We start from the raw sequence: 19,950 nt of genomic DNA, 5'->3' as shown, positions 1-19,950 counted from the left end.
GGGACATTGATAGTTGGTGCTTCAGTGGGATGTGACACTGATAGCTGGTGCTCATGAAGTTGTATATTGTAATGGGACTATAAATGTAAAATGGGATGGTTTTTGTGCTCGAACAAGTTTGGACATTTGTTGCTGGTGCTTGAGTGATGTTGCTGTTTGCTTGGGTTAAGAAAATGATTGTTTATACTTGACTGGTGGGGATGATGATGGTTAGTGCTCAGGTTGGAAGGGGAGGTTAAGGGTCGTTGATATAAGAAGATAAGACCTGGTTGGTAAGAAGGGGATTGATGGCTGGTGCTTGAATTGCAAACGCTCATAGCTATCTGCGAGAAAAAAAGTTTCACCTCATCTATGTCTTAAATGGGTGACAAACTGCTTTTAAATAGTCACTAAATTATCCCTTAAGAGAAAACATCTCCACATCCCCCTTGTCAAGACCATTCAGGATCTCATACATTTCAATCAAGTCCCTCCTCACTCTTCTAAGTTTCAGCAGGTACAAGATTAGCCTCTCTAACCTTTCCTCATAAGACAATCCATCTGTTTTGAGTATCAGTCTAGAGAACTTTATTTGAACTGCTTCCAATGTATTACCACCCTTCCGTTGATAAGCAGACATGCTACACACAGTATCCAGATATGGTCTCACAAACAGAAGCACAATCTTCCTTTCTTTATTCAGTTCTTCAACAATAAACAATTGCATTCTGATAAGTTCCTTACTTACCTGCAGTACCTGTTTACTCGCCTTTTACAAATCAGACTCTAGGTGCACAAATCCCTAAGGATCTCTGAGCTTTGCAGTCTCTCACCTTGGAGATAGCTTACTTCTCTTTTATTTCTACCAAAATTAACTGCTTCATTTTTTCTTCTTAACCTTCTTGTGTTTTCATCAAAACTTAACTTCCTACCTCTTTTTGAAAATTTAGCCTCTGTACATTGAGTGCTTCCATCAAAGTAATCTATTTAAATGGGAAAGCGCTGAGGCCCCAGAACTGATCCTCATAGCACACTGCTCATTATATTGTGCCAGCCAGAGAAGGGTCTATTTATATTTGTTGTTTCCTATATAAAAAAAAACAAACTCCTGTCCACACCAATATGTCATTACATACACCATGAGGTTTTATTTTCTGCAATAATCTATGATGCTGCATCTTATGAAATACCATCTGGAGGTCTATGGGTAGTGCATCTACCCGGTCCAATAAGCAGCCTGCTGGAGGACCTCGACAGGTCAAGCAGGATTTGTGTGAGGAATGGAATTGTTGACATCTTGGGTCAAAACCCTGCATCAGCACTCTGTTCCCCTTTATCCACAGCACAAATAACTTTTTCAAACAACTCCAATAAAATTGTCAAGCATAACTCCCCTTTCACAAAACCATGTTGACTTTGCCTGAGTATCTAATGGTTTCTAATTTTTTACCAACAGCAAATTTCAAGCTAACTCACCTGTAGTTTCCTGCTCCCTTTTCTGAACAAAGGAATGATATTTGCTATTCTCCATTCCAATAGAGCCTTATGGGAAACGAGAGAGCTTTTGAAAATTAAAACTAATGCATCAACCATCTCACTCACCACTTCTTTTAAGACCTTGGCCTGAAGTCCTTGTCAGCCCACTACTCCAGCAAATTGCTCAATATCACTACCCTAATAATCAGAACCTTCCGATTATATCTTTCCTTCCAATTCCAGGTTTGGAGTTGCTTCTGAGAGGTTACTTGTATACTGAAGATTGATGTAAAATAGCTGTTTGCTTTATACATCATCTTTGTTTCTCATTATTAACTCCACTGACTCACTTTCTATCAGAGCAACAAACACTTAGTGTTTTCTTTATATTTAAAGAAACTCTGACTAACCATTCTTATATTTTTGGCTAACTTTAGCCTGTACTCTGACTCCTCCTTTCTTATTAACCAATTAGTCATTTGTACTGTTTATTGTACATTCTGTCCAAACTTCTGACCCACCACCTGTCTTCATGCAACTAGTTTACTCTAGCAAATTCAGTGCTCTAACCTTCATCTAGCAAAAGACTTGAGCATCTCACAATTTGCATCAGAATTGTTTTGTTTACTTAATGCAGGGCTTTACCAGAGCTGTGCTCCAATAAATGATCCAGTCTTCCACTGGACAGTTCTCCAGAATGTACATTACTGCATCAATATTTGACTTTATGCCACATTCCCCTTGCCCATCAGCTTGTTATTTCTGGGTTGCAGCTGCGACCTCTTATTATTGCTTAAGTAATCTCATTACAGAAGTGCAGATCCTGTTAGGTATTAATAGGAAAATAATGAAATTGCATTTAATGAGCTTTGTTTCTGGTTCACCGTTTCTATTATCCCTATTTTCTGGTTTTCAATCAGGAAATCTTGCCTGATGCAAAATCTGTAATAACTTAGAAGATGGCACTTGGGTTACTTTGGGTGGAGATGGAACACAACCTTTAAAAAGCTACCGCAATGTTCTTTCAGCCTCTGAGTCAGCTTTCCAAGGAGCACCACAAAAAAAAATAACCTCTACTTGTGGTTTTATTTCTCAATAGTGAACGTTTGTACATTTCTCGATGAATGGTGGTGACACGCAGAGTTGGTGGGTGCAGCTTCATTATCATTTAATGGGGCTGGTGAATGAGTTCGCTGATTCCACTATGGAAATGAAGCAGTTTCGACAAGTAAGGGCAGTGAGAAAATTATCGGTAATGTAAAATGGGTGATCTTGTTTCAATCAATATCCTGCCCATTCTTTAACTCAATTACCTTGCAACACCAGGCAGACCATGTAACTCACAGCTGATGCCATAATGCCCATTTTGAACACCAACCAAGGTATTTTTCTATTCAATATTTTAGAGTCTGTAAGTAGAGTCATTCCACAGAAATAGGCCCTTCCACTCACGTTCATGCAGACTTCTCTACCCACCTACACCAATCCAAACTGCTCACGTTAAGCCTGTATCATTCTCAGCTTCCTAGTTAGGTGTCCCTCTAAATGTCTTTTAATGTAGTGATTACATTTAAATTGATTACCTCCTCTTGGGACGAGTTCCAGACATCAACCAATCTCTGTGTAAAACATGTAAAATAAGAACTTGGGAGAGTATTTTGGGAACAGATTTTCTCAGGGAAATGTGAAGGTTGTTTCAGTAGCACTTGAGTGGGTTTTTGAATAAGTTCATCCCACTGAGGAGGGAAAGCGTGGTAGGATGAAGTGAAAGGTGGAATGTTTAGTCAAGAGGGAAAAGGAAGCATACTTAAGGTTTAAGAAACTAGGATGAGGCAGAGTTTTTGCAAGTTATAAGGTAGTCAGGAAAGGAGCTTAAGAAGGGACTTAGGAAAGCTAGAAGGAAGCATGAGAAAGCCTTGGTGAGTAGGATTAGGGAAAATGCCAAGACATTCTACACATACATGAAGAACAGGAAGATGACTAGAGTGGGGGTAGGAGCAATCTGGGATAGAAAAGGAAATGTACATGAAGTCGAAGGAGGCAGGGAAGGTTCTTAATGAATACCTTGCTTCAGTACTCACCAGTGAGAAGAACCTTAAGGAATGTGAAGTCAGCCTAGAAGAGGCTAATGAACTGGAACATGTTGAGGTTAAGAGTGTGGACTTTTTTTTCTGAAAAACATGAGGACAGATGAGCCCTCAGAGACAAATGGGATATATTCCAGGTTAATAGGGGAAGAGAAGGAAGAGCTTGCTGCACTGTTGCTGATGATCTTTGCAGCCTCACTGCCCACAGGAGTAGTACAGATGATTGGAGAGTAACAAATGTTATTCCTTTGTTCAAGAAAAGTAATAAGGATAAACCTGGGATTTGTAGGCCAGTGAGCCTTATATCAGTGGTGGACAAACTAATGGAGATGACTCTTAGAGACAGGACTTATAAGCATTTGGAGAAGCATAGTCTGATTAGCAATGGTCAGCATGGCTTCGTGAGGGGCAGATCAAGCCACACAAGTGTGATTGACTTCTTTGAAGAAGTGACAAAACAAAATAATGAAGGTATGGTGGTGGATGTGGTGCATATGGATTTTAGTAAGGTGTTTGACAAGGTTCCCCATGGTAAGAAAGTTAGGAAGCATGTGGATTCAAAACTGGCTTTCCCACAGAAGGCAGAGGGTGGTAATAAATGGACTGTATTCTACCTGGAAGTTAGTGACCAGTGGTGTTCTGCAGAGATCTGTTCTGGAACCCCTGCTCTTTGTGATGTTTATAAAGGACTTGGGTAATGAAGTAGAGGGTGGATTAGTAAATTTGTAGATGACACAGAGGTTTGTGGTGCTTTGTATAGTGTAGAAGGTTGTCGTAGGTTACAGGATACAGAGTTGGGCCAAGAGGTGGTAAATGGAGTTCAATCTGGAAAATAGTAACGCGGTATATTTTGAAAGGTTGAACTTGAAGACAAAGTACCGTACAAGGTTAATGACAGGATTCTTAACAATGTGCAAGGAACAGAGGGGGTCTTCTGGTCGAAGTCCATAGATCCCTCAAAGTTTCCACACAAGCTGATGGGGTAGCTAAGAAGGCATATGGTGTGTCAGCCTTCATTAGTCAGGGATAGTCCAAAAGCTATGTGGAATTGTTGCAGCTCTATAAATCTCTGATTAGATCACAGTTCTGTTCGTCTCATTATTGGGAGGATTTAGAAGCTTTAGAGAGGGTACAGAGGAGATTTACCAGGATGTTGCCTAGATTAGAGAACATGTTTTATGAGTAATGGTTGAGCAAGTTACTGCATGGAATGCACTACCAGAGATGGTGCAGAGAGATATACATTGGGAGCATTTAAGAGACCCTTAGAAATGAACATGGATAAAAGAAGAATGGAGAGCTATGTGGAAGGAAAGTGTTAGAATGATCTTGGAGTAGGTTAAAAAGTCAGCACAATATTGTGGGCCAAACAGCCTGTACTATTCTATGTTCTGTGTTCCCCTCAAAACCCTCTCAGAACTGCTCCTTCTCTCCTTAAATTTAAACCACTTTGTTTTTAATAATCCCACTGTGGGGAAAAAGAGTCTGCCTATCTCCCCTACGTAACCCATCAAAATCTTATAAATGTTCATCCGGTCACCCCTTAACTTCCTTAGCTCCAGGGAAAAGAAAGCCAGCCTATCCAATCTCTCCTCGTAACTAGTCTTCCAATCCAGACAACATCCTGGTGATTCTGCCCTGCATTCTCTCCAGCATAACCATGGGAGGTTATCCTTGTTTAGTTATCAACCTAAATAGCCCTGCTACTGAATGAAATCCTTTCCATTTCAATTAGCCAGAACTGACATCAGATGCACCACAGCTATTTTCATTTTCTCTCCAGCAGGTCCAGAACTGTGTTTGCCCAAAACACCATGCAGGAAAAAAATCGTATTTAAGCTCCAGGAGAAGGAGGACAATCTACATCCTGCTATAGGTTTCTGAATTATACCTTGTGATTTTTTTTTTTGCCAACATATCCTTCTGGTAATGTGTAGTGTCATTGGTTACTGGATTGAGGGAGCTAGTTCGGTGACAATTCTATTATGTTGTAACCATGACCTTTATGATTCTAGTCATCTGTCACTTTAATTCCCTGAACATTCTGAATGCACTCTCCACCTTCTGAATGCTCAATGATTTCAGGTTAATGATCCTCCAGAGCCGACCTTTGACAGTCTTGATGAAGGGTCTCATCCTGAAATGTCAACTGCTTAGTCTCCTCCATAGATGCTGCCTGATCTGCTGAGTTCCTCCAGCATCTTATGTGTGTTGCTTTGGATTTCAAGCATCTGTAAAATCTCTTGCTTTTATCTTTTGACCGTTTACCATGTTCCATTTTTCATTTAATCTCTTCTCCCTGGGGACCAGGCTTTCCAGCTGTTCACCTTCCTCTTACTCCTTTGCATCTTCAAACTTCACACATTTTGACTCACAATTTTTTCAAGATTTGCTGAAAGATCATTGCTTTGAAATGTCATTTGAGTCTCTCTCTTAACATAAACTGCCTGACTTATTGAGTATTTCCAGTATTTACCCTATCTATTGCCTTCCTTGTTGTCAGCATAGTACATAACCCATCAGACACATCACCAATAAAGCGAAGCGTCCATTCATTAAGGATCACAATAGCAAGATTTTCCAGTCATATTCAGCCTTAGACCTGACGTTTCACACAGAGAATTACCTTAAGAGCTAAATCAGCACAAAGGGTTAACCCACCTGGATAGGTTCTGGGGACAGCTGGACAACATGCTGCAAACGTTCATTGTGATGGTGCCGCGATTCCTCCTCATAGACAATATCCCTCTCAGCTTGAGGAAGGCTCAGGAAGCGTAGGATAGTGCACAGGTTTTCCCACAAGGTTCTGTTCTCTGGAGTCGGGTTTTCCTTCCAGCGGAGCAGCTCACACAACCATCCCTGAGGCAGAAAGTTGGAGAGGTGAGATGAAGCCTTTGAGGGGAAAATTGCAATGATCCACATATACACCAAAGTTGTAAACTATTTCAATTTGTCAAGCCTATGAGTTAAAAAATTGCTCTGCGCATCACAAAACTCTGGTCAGGGTACAAAATAGATAAAAGTACGAAAGAAGCAATCGTTCTTGGTAGAAATCGTGTCAGAGTCTACATGCAGTCAACTTGAGAAATTGCAGGGCACAATGACAATAAATCAATAAATCAGTTAATTTTGTTTGCGGTGCAAATAATGCTTGGTTTATCAATATTTTAACACAGATTGACCGCACTCCCAAGTGAATTTTCAATGATGATTTTTTTTTGATAATTTGAAGCAATTACAATTTAGCAAGGTGAAAGAGAAGTATGTTTTGTAACTGGGCTGCCTCATCTTACATCGTGACTTTAATTGAATACAAAGTTAAGATGGCCTTTTGGAGGGAGTCCAACATGGAGGTAGCCACAGACACTACATAATAACTATATTTTATGGGCTGTTTCGAAAAGATGCAATTACCTCCCCTCCCCGAGAGTTGGGCATAAGTCATTTCTGGCTCACAGTTTAGGTTTGCTTCTTTAACTATTGCATCATGTAGTTTAACTACGCACCCCAAATGAAAAATATTATTAGTCCAAAATATCAAAGCCTGTTATACCTTTACATGTTCTATATTTACCACTTTACATTTCTTCACATCATTGCTTTTGGAACTCTGTTCCATGCAGTCTTGCATTGACTTGTATGGTCAAACATATATTATGCATGTATTACTACTCCACGGGAACTGCGATATGAAATACAAGTAGCTCCCAGTTTACGACAGGATCCCGTTCCTCGGAACTGTTTGTGACCCGAACTCCTCGTAAGTCAGAAATGAACAAAACGGTGCATGTGAGAGGATCCCAGAGACAGCTGTGATGGGAAAGTGTACAGGCGTGGGAAGGGTGGCCACCAGTTAATCTCACTGACTCCTTGGTTGAGCAACTGAGTCTCCTCAGCATTCCTATCTCAGCTCAGCTCAATGTAGCCCACGATAATTTGCAGGCTGGAGTGTGGAAGGGTTGTGATGAGACAGAAGAAACTCTGCCGAAGAAGCAGCCACCAAGTCCAACCCCGTCTATCCCACAGGTCTTCAAAATGCTCGTTCAAATGTACAAGATATCCATCTGTTGGGCATTCTTAATCTGGGAGAGTCTAGATTGTTAGCTATCTAAACACTGGATGTCTAATCTTTCCCGGCAAGTAATCAGGCTTATATAGATTAACCTTTGATTTTAATGTGATATTGGCCTTATGGAAAAACTCCTCCCTACTTCATATGTCTATTTTTAACTAAGGTTATGATAAAGTGACTTTAAAAAATATTTGCTTACTCACTGGCAACTAATGATACAGTACCATTTTACTTAGAAACCCCTCAATTATGTTAAATATACTGCACAGAGTCTTATTAATATTTGCAATGGTCCTATCGAGTTTGAGGAGAACTCTCCTGAACTTGGGGTCTGATTTTCAAACCCCAGAAAATGCATGTTGTAAATACAAAATCATCACCCCAAAATTTTACAATACATTGTATGTATACCACATATCATCATCACCCCAAAAAGCTTACAATATATTGTATGTATACCACACAGATTGCTGGGGGGGGGTGCGGTGGAAGAGCAGGCCATTCAGTCCTGACAACTCCTGCAGTTCAATTACATCATGGCTGAAATGAGGCCAAGTCCATTAAAATGTCTCTAATTCAGAATCATTTTCACTCTTTTGGACCTGCGAATTCCAATTCACCACTTCAAGGGGAGAAAGGTTCCATTTTTTCAAAATCCTGTTGCTTTATTTTAATCTTTAATGGTCTCACTCTAATCTTAAGATTGTGACAACTTGTCATGTATTCCTTACAAGGGGAAAATCTGATCTACTGGACCTTTATCTGATTTTAAATAGAACCGATAGAATTATTCATGAAGCTACTGTAATTAAGGAATTACAAAACAATTTTATAGCACCTGTCGTCAATGTGTAACTCTTTTAGCTCTGGTGATATTCAGGTGAACCTGACCTGTATGACTGATACATCCATCCCGAGACCCTGGATCTACCTGTGGCTGTCAGAACACAGTACTTTAGCCACTGTACAACTGAAGTATTTTTGCCACTCCATCCTTTCAGATAAACCACATACAACTCATTAGCCTGGTTATGCCTGCCTCTAGTAATTCAGAATCAGGTTTACTATCACTTTCTATGTCGATTTGCAGCAGCAGCACAATGCAAAGACATAAAATAAATAAATAAAGCAATAAGAGAATAATGAGGTGAGGTTCTTGTCCTCTCCAGAATGTCTAATCTCTTGGTATTAAGAATTTTTTTTTTGTTTTGTATTTCTTGCGAATAAAATCAATTATCTCACTCTTTTCCACACCGGATTCCATCTGAAATAAACCCTCTCACTGATGTGATATATCTATGTCCCTTTGTAATCTGCAAAAGAAAAAGCAGTTGCCACACATCTGAAATTAAAAAAAAAACACACCAACAGAAACAGAATTAATGATTCAGGCCAGTGGCCTTTAATGAGCAACTTCCTATGGAAGGCTTCTGATTTGCTTCTCTGCTGTTAGCTCCACACCCACAGAGAGGCATAGAGACTCAAGTACATAGTTCCCTGAAAGTGGTGAGACAGATAGACAGGGTGGTGAAGTGTTTAGCTTTATCAGTCATGGCATTGAGAACAGGAGTTGGGATGTTATACTGCAACTGTAGAAATTGTTGGTGAGACCACATTATAGGAAGAATGCCATTATGCTGAAACGGGTGTAAAAAAGATTCACGAGGCTGTTACCAGGACTGGATGGCTTGAGTTACAGTATAAGAGATGTTGGATAAGCCAGGACATTTTCTTTAGGCAAAGGAGGCTCACAGGTGAAGATCATGTGTACCCTTCATCCACGTGAAGGGTCTCGACCGAAAACATTGACTGTCCACTTCCCTCTGCAGATGCTCCCTGACCAATTGAGTTCCTCCAGCCGCTCATTTTTAATTCTGCTCAGTTCACTATCCTGTGATACTCAGGGAGATGCAGAGGATCTATGAGATCTATGAAATCATGTCCAAACAATTGCAGGAGAGGACAATGGCTGGGGGTGTTGGAGAATTGAAAATAATAGATACAATTGAATGGTAACAGAAGAACCATACATGTCATTACAGGTGAGAAACAGAAGACACAGCTTGCTGACATCAGAGAACAGAATTTACAAATCCTTCTGATAGAATTCCGTGAAATTGGAGCTTAACTCATAAATGTATAACCAACAGCACAAATTTATTCCCTCTATTTCCAACTAATGAACCTTTCAGACAGTTTTTCTGATGAAAATCTGTGTTGATGCACAGCCAGGCATCTGAGAAATCACATTGACAAGTTCGACAATGACATGACAGTGGTGGGACTCATCACCAACAATGATGAGACGGCCTACAGAGAGGAGGTAGAAGAGCTCGGAACCTATCGCCAGGCAAAAAACCTCTTCCTCAATGGCAACTAGACAAAAGAGATGGTTATTGACTTCAGGAGAACACACACCGCTCACACCGCTCTTTACATCAATGGCACAGCAGTGGAAACTGAGCAGCTTCAAACTCCTGGGAGTGCACATCTCGCACAAACTTTCATTGTCCAGAACACATTATACACAATCAGGAAAGCTGATCAACGCCTCGACTTTCTAAGTAGGTTGAAGAGAACTGGATTATGTATGTCTATACTCACATCATTCTACAGATATGCAGTTGAAAGTATCCTAACAGGCTGCATCACCACTTGGTATGGAAACTGCACTACGGAGGATAGGAAGACTCTACAGCTGGTAGTCAAAACTGCCCAACGCATCACTGGCACCAGCCTATCCGCTATCTAGGGCATATATTCAGAAAGGTACTGGAAAAAGGCCAGAGTGTCATGAAGGATCCCACTCACCCTGCTCCACCATGGACTGTCTGCCTCACTCCCGTCAGGGAGGAAGCTACGCAGCACACATGCCAGGACCACCAGACTCAAAAACAGCTACTTTCCCCAAGCAGTAAGGCTGCCCAACACTTCCACTCATGAACCCACCCCTCCACACCCCAAGACACAACTACCTTATCATTTTCTGTCGGTCACCTTATGTACAGACATTCCTGTGCCTACAATCAATGTCTATAAGCTACAGCTATTTACTACATATTTATATTCATTGTGGGCTTTTTTTGTGCTGCATTGGATCTGGAATGTAATTCTCGTTTACATTTGTGTACTGAAAATGACATTAAACAACTTTGAATCTTGATTAATTTCAGTAACATTTCTGTTAAATTTGGCAATATTAGGAATAAAGACCAAGAGCTGGGAAGTGGGATGAAGTCCATTTTGAGTCTGCGGGATCAAGTGGTCTTGCTGTGGCTTTAGTTGTCATGATTTTATGGCTCACTGCCAGCATTTGCCCTGTAGGAATTGAGGGTGGTGATAATGTGAATCTGCAAAGAGGGAAGGATGCTGACTTCAGGCTTGGACTTCAGTTATGCTCTTGGCTTTCATGAAGTTAATTCATATGATTGTAATAACTGGAATTTCAGAGCTGGTAATCACCCCTCTTGTACCAGACTGTGCTTAATTAAAGCTTTGTCCTAACTGTCAGACCAGGTATTAGAAAGAATGTTATTCGGTATTTAGCAGAGAGAAAGAGAAGCAATGAGTTGGCCAAGACTCTTGTTATCAGGAAGTAATCATCCTTATGATGATAACAGTAATAAACAAGCAATCAACAAAAATTGCAAGTTGTATTTTTATTTAATAGGTTAAGATAATTCCAAATTTTGTACTGGTTGGATGTTCCCAGGGAAGCATACTGAGACAAACTAATGTTGATTGCCTCTGGGAGATATTCAACTTGGTGAAAGATGCACTTTGCTCTGCTTAAAGCTTGTTGGTTTTCCAGTGCTACAAGACGTGCACAAGTACGTGCTCTGGACTGACACATTCTGCAGTGCAGGCGTACATGCTGAGGAACGCAGTGAAGCTCGGTGGGGATAATGCAAAAACTCTGTGGGGAAAGACCACAGCTTAGGACCATCTCACCACTGGATACTGAAACAACCACTCAAACATTTCACTGAGGCAATGTTTAACAATGAAATATTAGGGGCTTTGACACATTTCAAGGGAATGTGTTGAATTGCTTGGTACAATGAATGTGGATAATGGCATATCACAATCGTATTTGCTTATATACCTTCTGAACAAAATATATTTTTGATAAACAAGTGACTTCATGGAAACTATATGTAACGTACACCGTACAAAGCAAATTTGAATGATAACAATATATTAATATTACTGTTCTATTTGTGGGAATTTGCCAGTTCTTTTCCAAATATGCAGGTACAAATTTTAATAGTTTTTAATTATCAGGCATGATCATAATACCAAACTACATTTTAGTCTTGCATATTCAAAACAACAAGGCTAGCAAATTCTCCCAAAAGTGCACCGAGAGTGTCCCGTGTAAGGAAAAGTATCGCATTAGTGATGCTGTAAACATATTGCCACTTCAAAAAAATCAATCTCTGTAATTCAATTAGGAAATCAAGATAAAAAAATATTCATATGATGTTTATATCCCCAAGTGAAAGATCCATCTCAATTACTACCAAGATAAACATTTCCATTTGCAAATATGTCCACTGTACATGCATGGAGTTAATTCTGAAATGCTAATACGTAGCATTAAAAACTGCAGTTTAAGATGAAAAGACTGAAATAAAATATTTTCAAAAATAGCAAGCTAATTCAGCAGGTTGCAAATATTCACTGTAATTTTGTACAATTCCCTGCTTAATGGGGAAAAAAAATCCTCCTATGTAATGCCTTATGCACTGGAAACAAACTAAGAGGAGAGTTGCCTTTGTCTCATGAAACACCGTCTAGTCTTCCACACAATGAAATGTTGTGGATATATCAGTTCCACAGAGGCAATGGATAATAGAAAGATGTTTACCTATAGTTGATGTGAAATGTTCAGAAGCATTCAGATTTTTCAAATAATTTGCCCAATATCTTCAATCTTTTTTAAAATGTATCCCCCATTTTCTGGTAATGTATCTCCTTTTTTAGTTATAATTTATTTGTTTTGCATATAGCTTGGGAATTACTGTTGTGATAGCAGTGTGGGAATGATTACCAATGTAAATAATGTTTCTTGCACATGATAAGAATTCCTATTCTAATATGCAATCATTTCCAGTGGATAGTGCAAACTATCTGCAAGTCTGAAGGAAGCAGCAAATCAAGATACAGTGCCGGGGTAATATCCAACTTGGGCTTTGAAAACCTGATAGTAATGTTAAAGAGCAGGCAAGAAGACTTCTTTCCTATAATTGCAAATCTGATGTACTTTCAGTATAACATTATATTACTTTTTCAAGGTTTTGAACATCTGCATGGTATAAATCACATCTCGTTGTGAAGAGGGAAGTGCAGGTAATGTACAGGAGAGGGCATACCCTCTGTCAGTCACAGCAACATCAAGCATCATGCTTGTCTTTGCTAATTATCACAGCCACAATTATCACTACAGGAAATTCATAGTGCAATCATTTTTCTCGCTGTGAAATGGGGACAATTCTTTTTCCCTCATAAGGGAGAGAGAGAAAGCCTGTGGTATGTCGAATTACTGGGTGAACAAGTAGTCTTTGGGGTACTGTAAGTCTGTCTCTTTATTGATGCTTTGCTGCACGCTTGAGTGCTCAGTGGAGGGTGCCGATGCTTTTTGCTGGTGGGACAGTTGGGGGGGGGTTGTTGCTTTGCTGCTGCTTATGTGTAGGAGGGGGCTTTGGGGTTCTATCATTTAACTGTCATTCATTCTTTGGGGCACTTCTCTGTTTTCATGGATGTTTTCCAAGAAAAAGAATTTCAGGATATATTCTGTATACGTTTCTCTGACATTAAATGTACCTATTGAAACCTACTGAAACATCTAATAGGAAAGCAGCCTATATTAATGTAAAGTAGGGTACGGCCAACATTCCCCACACTCACAGAGTTTAAAGATTCTAAAGAGACGAGAATTATATTGTGTGGGAAATGATAGGCCATCCAAAGAATAATTTGTGTCTCCTGTTCAATGCGCTTTGCAGAGCAACAGGTGGACTACAGCAGAGAAGGGTAAGTTAACTTGGTTTACAATGTGAAATTTCACCAAGGAAGAATAAATATGAAATAAGAAGATATAAAAAGTGTTGGGAGACCTATTACATAAATGAGCCAAATTGGACTAATCAATAAGTTTGTTTAAAAGAAATCTTAAATGTGCATTCCCCGTGAAACTTTTGTATAATTGGTTACTACTGAGATACCCCACCCTCCCAGAGTGAATTTCTCAAACAGATGGGTTCTTCGTACATGAGTGCATTGCATAGTTCATGCCCAGTGATTTAATATTGCCAGAGTTAGAAAAAAATAAGATTAAATATTTATACCAATGAAACAATTCAATACTATATATTTGTGTTGATTAAAATCTCGCAATGAACCTTGAAATAAAAATTGAGTAAAAATTTGTCCATGATTGCTGATGCTAATTGACTTTCAAAATGGTCAATAGATCTGAATTTGGGAAGCAGAATACAGTTGTGGGCCTTATGATATTGTGTACTTCGTGCGGTTTAAGCAAAATTTCTAAACTCAATATTCTTACAATGGAAATTAAAGAACTTTAAAATGTACACTTCTATTCTTTGTAAATTATGTATGGAAAAAAGTGGCATATTTTGATAAACATTTATGTAATGTATAATATTTTGATTGTCACTGTGTGCATCATTTTACCCCTGCATGCACCTTCTGCCAAATTCCTCCTTCAACATACATCGAGAAAGCAAGCTGTTCGTGTAAAGTTGTTGCAATGTAACTCACTCACTGTCAAGATAACTTCACATGAGTATTTCCCATAATGCATTTGTTCAGAGGCATTTATGCCATTAGGAGCACAATATACTGAATAATATTGTCATGGGAATACTGATCTAATTATCCACTAACCTCTAAACCTGCTTCACCTAAAGACATTTGCATGACATCATGGGAGATTATTCAATATTTGAGTGTTTGGGTTACACTTCAAATATCTTACTGTCGTGCAAATCTCTACAGTGAACCTTAAAATGCAAGTCTGAACAAGTGGAAGAGAGTCAGTCATTTTCCACTGAATAATAGAGGCAAAAGCTTTGCCAAGAAATTAATTCCTGGTAATGATAAATGCAACATATGGTACTGGAAATCTCTACTGAAATCCCAACAATCGAATTGAATATTGGAGCTAGAGTAAAAACTTCTATTGCTTCTATAAAGTGTGTTTGTAGATATAGAACCTCAAAGGATATGCTTGAAAATAGTTCATAAAGAGAAAGTAATACTCTGACCTCTTACTAACTTGCAGATTAGCCTAATAGAACCTCCAATTGGTTGAGCAATGCAATGCAGTGCACTCTAGGTGCTTAAAGGGATACATCAACATAGATACAACTGTAATGTGACAGAAGAGCACCATACCAGCGCAGATTTTGTTGACAAATATTCTGAATGATGCACATGGTTATTTGTCTACAAGTTGGCTGTCATTAATTTGGTGAGGAAGAGGTACCCTGTGAATTGTTCACTGATAGTACAGGGTAGATACTCTTAATGCTGATATAATTGTTAATGACGGCTGATCGGTTTCTCCATCAGAATGTGAACATTTGCCAGTGCAGAGTTTCATTCCTTCAAGTTATAAATTGTTTAAAAAATAGTTTCAGAAATATCAAATTTTGCTTTTTTGTTACTTTCCCTTCCAGTCTCTTCTCTCTCAATTAGTTTCTTCACCTCGTGATTTCTTTTTCTATGCCTAATTTGACATGATTAATATGCCACTGAATTTCCTTGTTCTTATTAAAAGTCTGTTTCAATTCTATCAGTATATTTCTCAGTACTTCACCCTTAGTTTTTAAAAAACGCATATTTCTCTCATCACTTGCCAAGATCCCAGACGCTCTTTTGCCCTCGCAGAGCCATTAAGAGCAAATATCTGCGGTAACTATCCATGTGGGTGAATGCATGCACGTATGAACTCATAGCCATGCTGCAAGATCTCTGCACTAACAAAATCGGGTCTAGTGAGTGTTACATAGTCAAATATTGTGGCCTCATAAAACAACTAATCCGTCATCTTCTCATGAGCAGCACCAAAGGAAATCACATATGATTTAAACATTTCACTTAAATGAGATCATCTGGTTATCACCTTCTTGGTGTTTGTGGGGCTTTTCTTAGACATTTGGCTGTTATGCTTCCTTATCTCCTGCGGAAATCTTCTTTATTTCCTGCGGAGCATGAAGAAAGCTCACCTCTGTCCCAGGATACTGACGGACTTTTACCGCTGTACCATTGAGAGCATACTCACCAACTGCATCTCAGTGTGGTATGGCAATTGTCCCGTATTGGACGCACTCCAGTGTGTGGTGAAAACTGCCCAGCAGATAATCGGCACCCAATTGCCCACCATTGAGAACATCTACCATAAACGCTGCCTGGGCAGAGCGAAAAGCATTATCAGGGATACATCTCACCCTAACCATGGACTTTTTACTCTTCTCCCATCCGGTAGGCGCTACAGGAAGAGCTTCTTCCCTGAGGCTGTGACACTGCTGAACCTCTCATCACAGTGCTAAGCAGTATTGCACCCATATTGTACTGTCTTAGTACTTCTATATTTGTGTGCTGTAGTACTTTTTTTATTCGCAGTTATTTTGTAAATAACACTATCCTTTGCATTTCTGGTCAGATGCTAAATGCATTTCATTGGCTTTGTATCTGTACTCGCACAATGACAATAAAGTTGAATCTAAATCTAAAATCTAAATCTTATCTCACAACAAAGACTGCATTTCAAAAGTGGCCCTGAAGTACTTTAACAGAAAATAAAGGGCTTGCATTTTTATAGTAGCTTTCACAACCTCAGGATATCTCAAAGTTCAGTGCCCAGCTAATGAAGTACTGTTGCAGTATGGGATTGTGGTTGCAAATTGTGTACAAGCTTTCACATTAGGTGATGTGATACTAATCATTAAATACATTCTGAAGAGGTATTTATTTAGAGATAAGTAACGCTCCTGCTTTTCTTTGAACCAATACTATTGGTTTGAAGAAAACCAATGCAGGGACCACTTCCTTAAAGAGCATGTAGGAAACCTAAGTAAAACTGATCGAGGTGAGGAGAAGGTTCCACAGTGGTGTAGTGATTAGGGCGACTCGGTGCTATTACAGTTCGGGGCATCGGAATTCAGAGTTTGATCCTGGCTTCCTCTGTAAGGAGTCTCTGTACATCTTCCCTGTGGAATGCATGTGTTTTCTCCAGATGCTCTGGTTTCCTCCCGCATTTTAAAGATGTATCAGGTAGGTTAATTGGTCATTGTAAATTGGTTAGGGTTAAATCAGGGTTGCCAGGACAGTGTGGTTCATTGGGCTGAAAGGGCATACTCCACGCAATATCTTTAAATAAATAAACTATGACATCTTTTACTTCTACCTTTGTGATGTCCTGAGGATGTGGCAGAGTTTATCCATTTTTTTACTCCCTTGATAGGACTCAACTCTGATTATGATTGAGGTATCACAACTGCTTCTCAGCTTTGATTTCATCATGGTGACACAACTCCTTCAGCTGACTGAACACTGGGCTTAACAAAACCTATGCCACACCATAGCAATCATCAATCACATTTCATAAATGGAAGGTTTTTAGTGCCTCTTTCCTTCTGGATTTAATTCACTCTGCAAAAAAAAGTCCAAAAATTTGCTCCACCCTCCCCTCACCTCTATCAGTTTTACTTCAGATTCCTGTGTGCTTTTTAATGACCAGTGATCCCTGCATTATCAAGGTGTAGTGGTCACAATTCAGTATGGGCAAATGCTGCAACACATGGAAATACATGGAGCTATTTTTATTGGGACTTTCGAATAGTTTGTTGCATTTAATATACTTTCACAAAGTTACTTCAAAGTTTTGTATTAAAGCTGAGACATAAACAATGGCACGTTGTACTTCAGATGGTTGTTTGGATGTGTTGATGGGACAGAGTGGATGGAAGAAGCCAAAAGTGATGGGATTGCATTTAACATTGAAAATATCATGTGGCTGGATGAAATATCCCTGGATGTAAAAGGCTGTAAATGCAGAACTTATGAAATATCAGTACTAATCCCAGCATCAGCAGGCCCTTTATTGTTTGACTTGTTCTTGTCTCTCCCTACAGCAGAAATACAGAGATTTGATTATCTCCGCTGCAGCAGCCAAGATAGCAACACCAGCTGTTCGTATTGTGCAGCCTCATCCTCACAGCCTACATGTTAATAACCTGATCATTCCATTTTCTCCTTCAACTGCCGGCTGCAGCACGTAGGAGAGACAAAACCTTCTTCCATCTGCAGCAGCTGTAGGAACTGAACTGTGAAGCCACTGGGGATTTATAAACTAATCTGTAACACAACACTGCCTTGTTTTTACATGTACAGGCCAGATTCACACAAACCTGAACTGCTCTCTTCGAGCAAAGAAACAGGCGAAGTAACAATGCCTGCAAACAATCTAAAACCAGGAAACCGTCACGGTGCTTTGTTCTGCCTCCACCCCCCCCCCACCACCCCGGTCACACCCCCACCCCCAACTCGTCAGTGCCTTGCGGAGAGGTCACACGTACTTTGAACTTTTACTGCACGTTTTCCAGCTATTAATGAAAACGGAGTGGAGAGTTTAAAAATAAATTAGTAATAAGCTAACTTTAGAAGTTCCTTTCAAGAATTGGAGATGCCAGATGTGCACCTTGTCTCACCTGAAAGAGGAAGAGGTCAGTCACAGTTGCAGCTGATGGGTAAGGTTTTCGATCAGCTCCAAGATGACACTGTGTAAGGGCTGCACATTGAATCTAAACCTATGCAGGACAAATCACTGGTAATTTGCAGTGGTTGCTTCTTTTTAAAAGAATATGCTGCAGGTCCAGTGTGCATTATGTATCTTCTGTCAACTGATTTTAAGTAAGAAGGTATTCAATTTGTCCCCAACATGGTAGGTCCTGACCTTGGAGCTATTAGGAGGCAGATTATGTGCAAGTGTGACCATGTGTGCAGGCGTGTGTAAACAAAATTATTATCTGGCAAAAGAGGCACCAGCCAGGATTCAGATTCAATGACATCATGATAATCGAGGAATTCCCTAATGGGAAGCCTAATGGCATCTTTTTGGGAAGTCTAATATTCAAGGTGAAGTAGATTCACAGTAATTAGAGGATTATTAATCCTGTTTTCCCCTAAAGTATTTGCATGACTGATCAGATTAAAGGATCTACATTTCAACAACATGCCCTTCCCAAAAGAGCCGGTGAAATTTGTGACAAAGCACAGACTCTGACATATTGAGCTGTGTGTATCCAGCTGGTGTTCTAATCACCTGTATTAATTTACTGATCTGCTTTATTTTTTCATTTTCAAAAATAATTAAAAATGCTTTGCAAGCAGAGCATTCCTGAATAAGACGATGCTCTTGGAACCAGAGGCGGGCTACGCAGCCGAGAACTCACCCACTACAGTACAAGACAGCAGCTCCTCTGTGAACGGGACGGAGTTCGAACTCCTGAGGGCTCTGGGCCCAAGTGCAATATGCAGATCTTCAGTGTGAAACAAAGAGTGGCATATTTAATGGCTTTGGATGAATTACTCTGTTTACTCTATGGGGTGTTCTGAATAAGCACCCAGTGCTGTGGATGGTGTTACTGGGTGGCTCATGTGGAACAGAATAATGGCATTTCACACCTGTGATTGAATGTTTTGCCTGTTTTTACTGGTGTGAAATACTTCTTAGTCATGTGAAATGATCACTCATGCTCAGAAAACAAAACCAAGCAAAATACATAAGCATTATTACAACTAAGAGGTCTGCATAAGTTACCCATTTGTAGAACTGAAATTCTTTTAATGTGGGAATCTCACTGGATGAAGCAGTGAATCTGCATTCAACAACAACAAAGGTTTGCCATTATATATTACCTTTGTAAAAAGAGGCCAATGTTTATATTTATAGACCTTTTATGGTCTCAGATATCCCAAAGCATCTTGCAGAAAATACAAAAATCTTGAGGCTTGGGCAATTTTCACACAGCAGGTTCCCAAAGAAAGGCATGAGGTAACAACCAAAAAAATGTTTTAGTGATCGAAGAGCACCCAGGAGAATACCTCCTTTTGGAATATTACTAACAACAGAATCCTACTAGGAAGACTGATGGGTCACAGATTATTAAGCATCTCAACACTTCCAATAGTTATGACCGGCAAATTGCAGGGATGCGATTCGAACATCCAACTTTCTGACTCAAGGAGTTACGGTAATGTAATAAAGCTATCCTGAGGAGTTTGATAAAAGTGAATTTGACCTTG

General features: G+C 39.6%; 1 protein-coding gene across 13 annotated transcripts in view; it reads right to left on the bottom strand.

Annotated features, from left to right (window-relative positions):
• The window catches only part of satb2 (SATB homeobox 2), a 218,051-nt gene that overhangs the window by 64,994 nt on the left and 133,107 nt on the right, over positions 1-19,950 (bottom strand). For all 13 annotated transcript variants that reach the window (XM_063051920.1, XM_063051915.1, XM_063051914.1 and 10 more), the window contains one exon: positions 6,204-6,401. In XM_063051920.1, the coding sequence (XP_062907990.1) occupies positions 6,204-6,401 (198 nt within the window). The remainder of the gene's footprint in view (positions 1-6,203; positions 6,402-19,950) is intronic.

This window comes from Mobula hypostoma, chromosome 6 (assembly GCF_963921235.1).
Source record: "Mobula hypostoma chromosome 6, sMobHyp1.1, whole genome shotgun sequence".
In the NCBI taxonomy this organism is placed as follows: Eukaryota; Metazoa; Chordata; class Chondrichthyes; order Myliobatiformes; family Myliobatidae; genus Mobula; species Mobula hypostoma.
The sequence above is the reverse complement of the archived record's forward strand: the minus strand, read 5'-3'. Positions and strand labels throughout refer to the sequence as shown.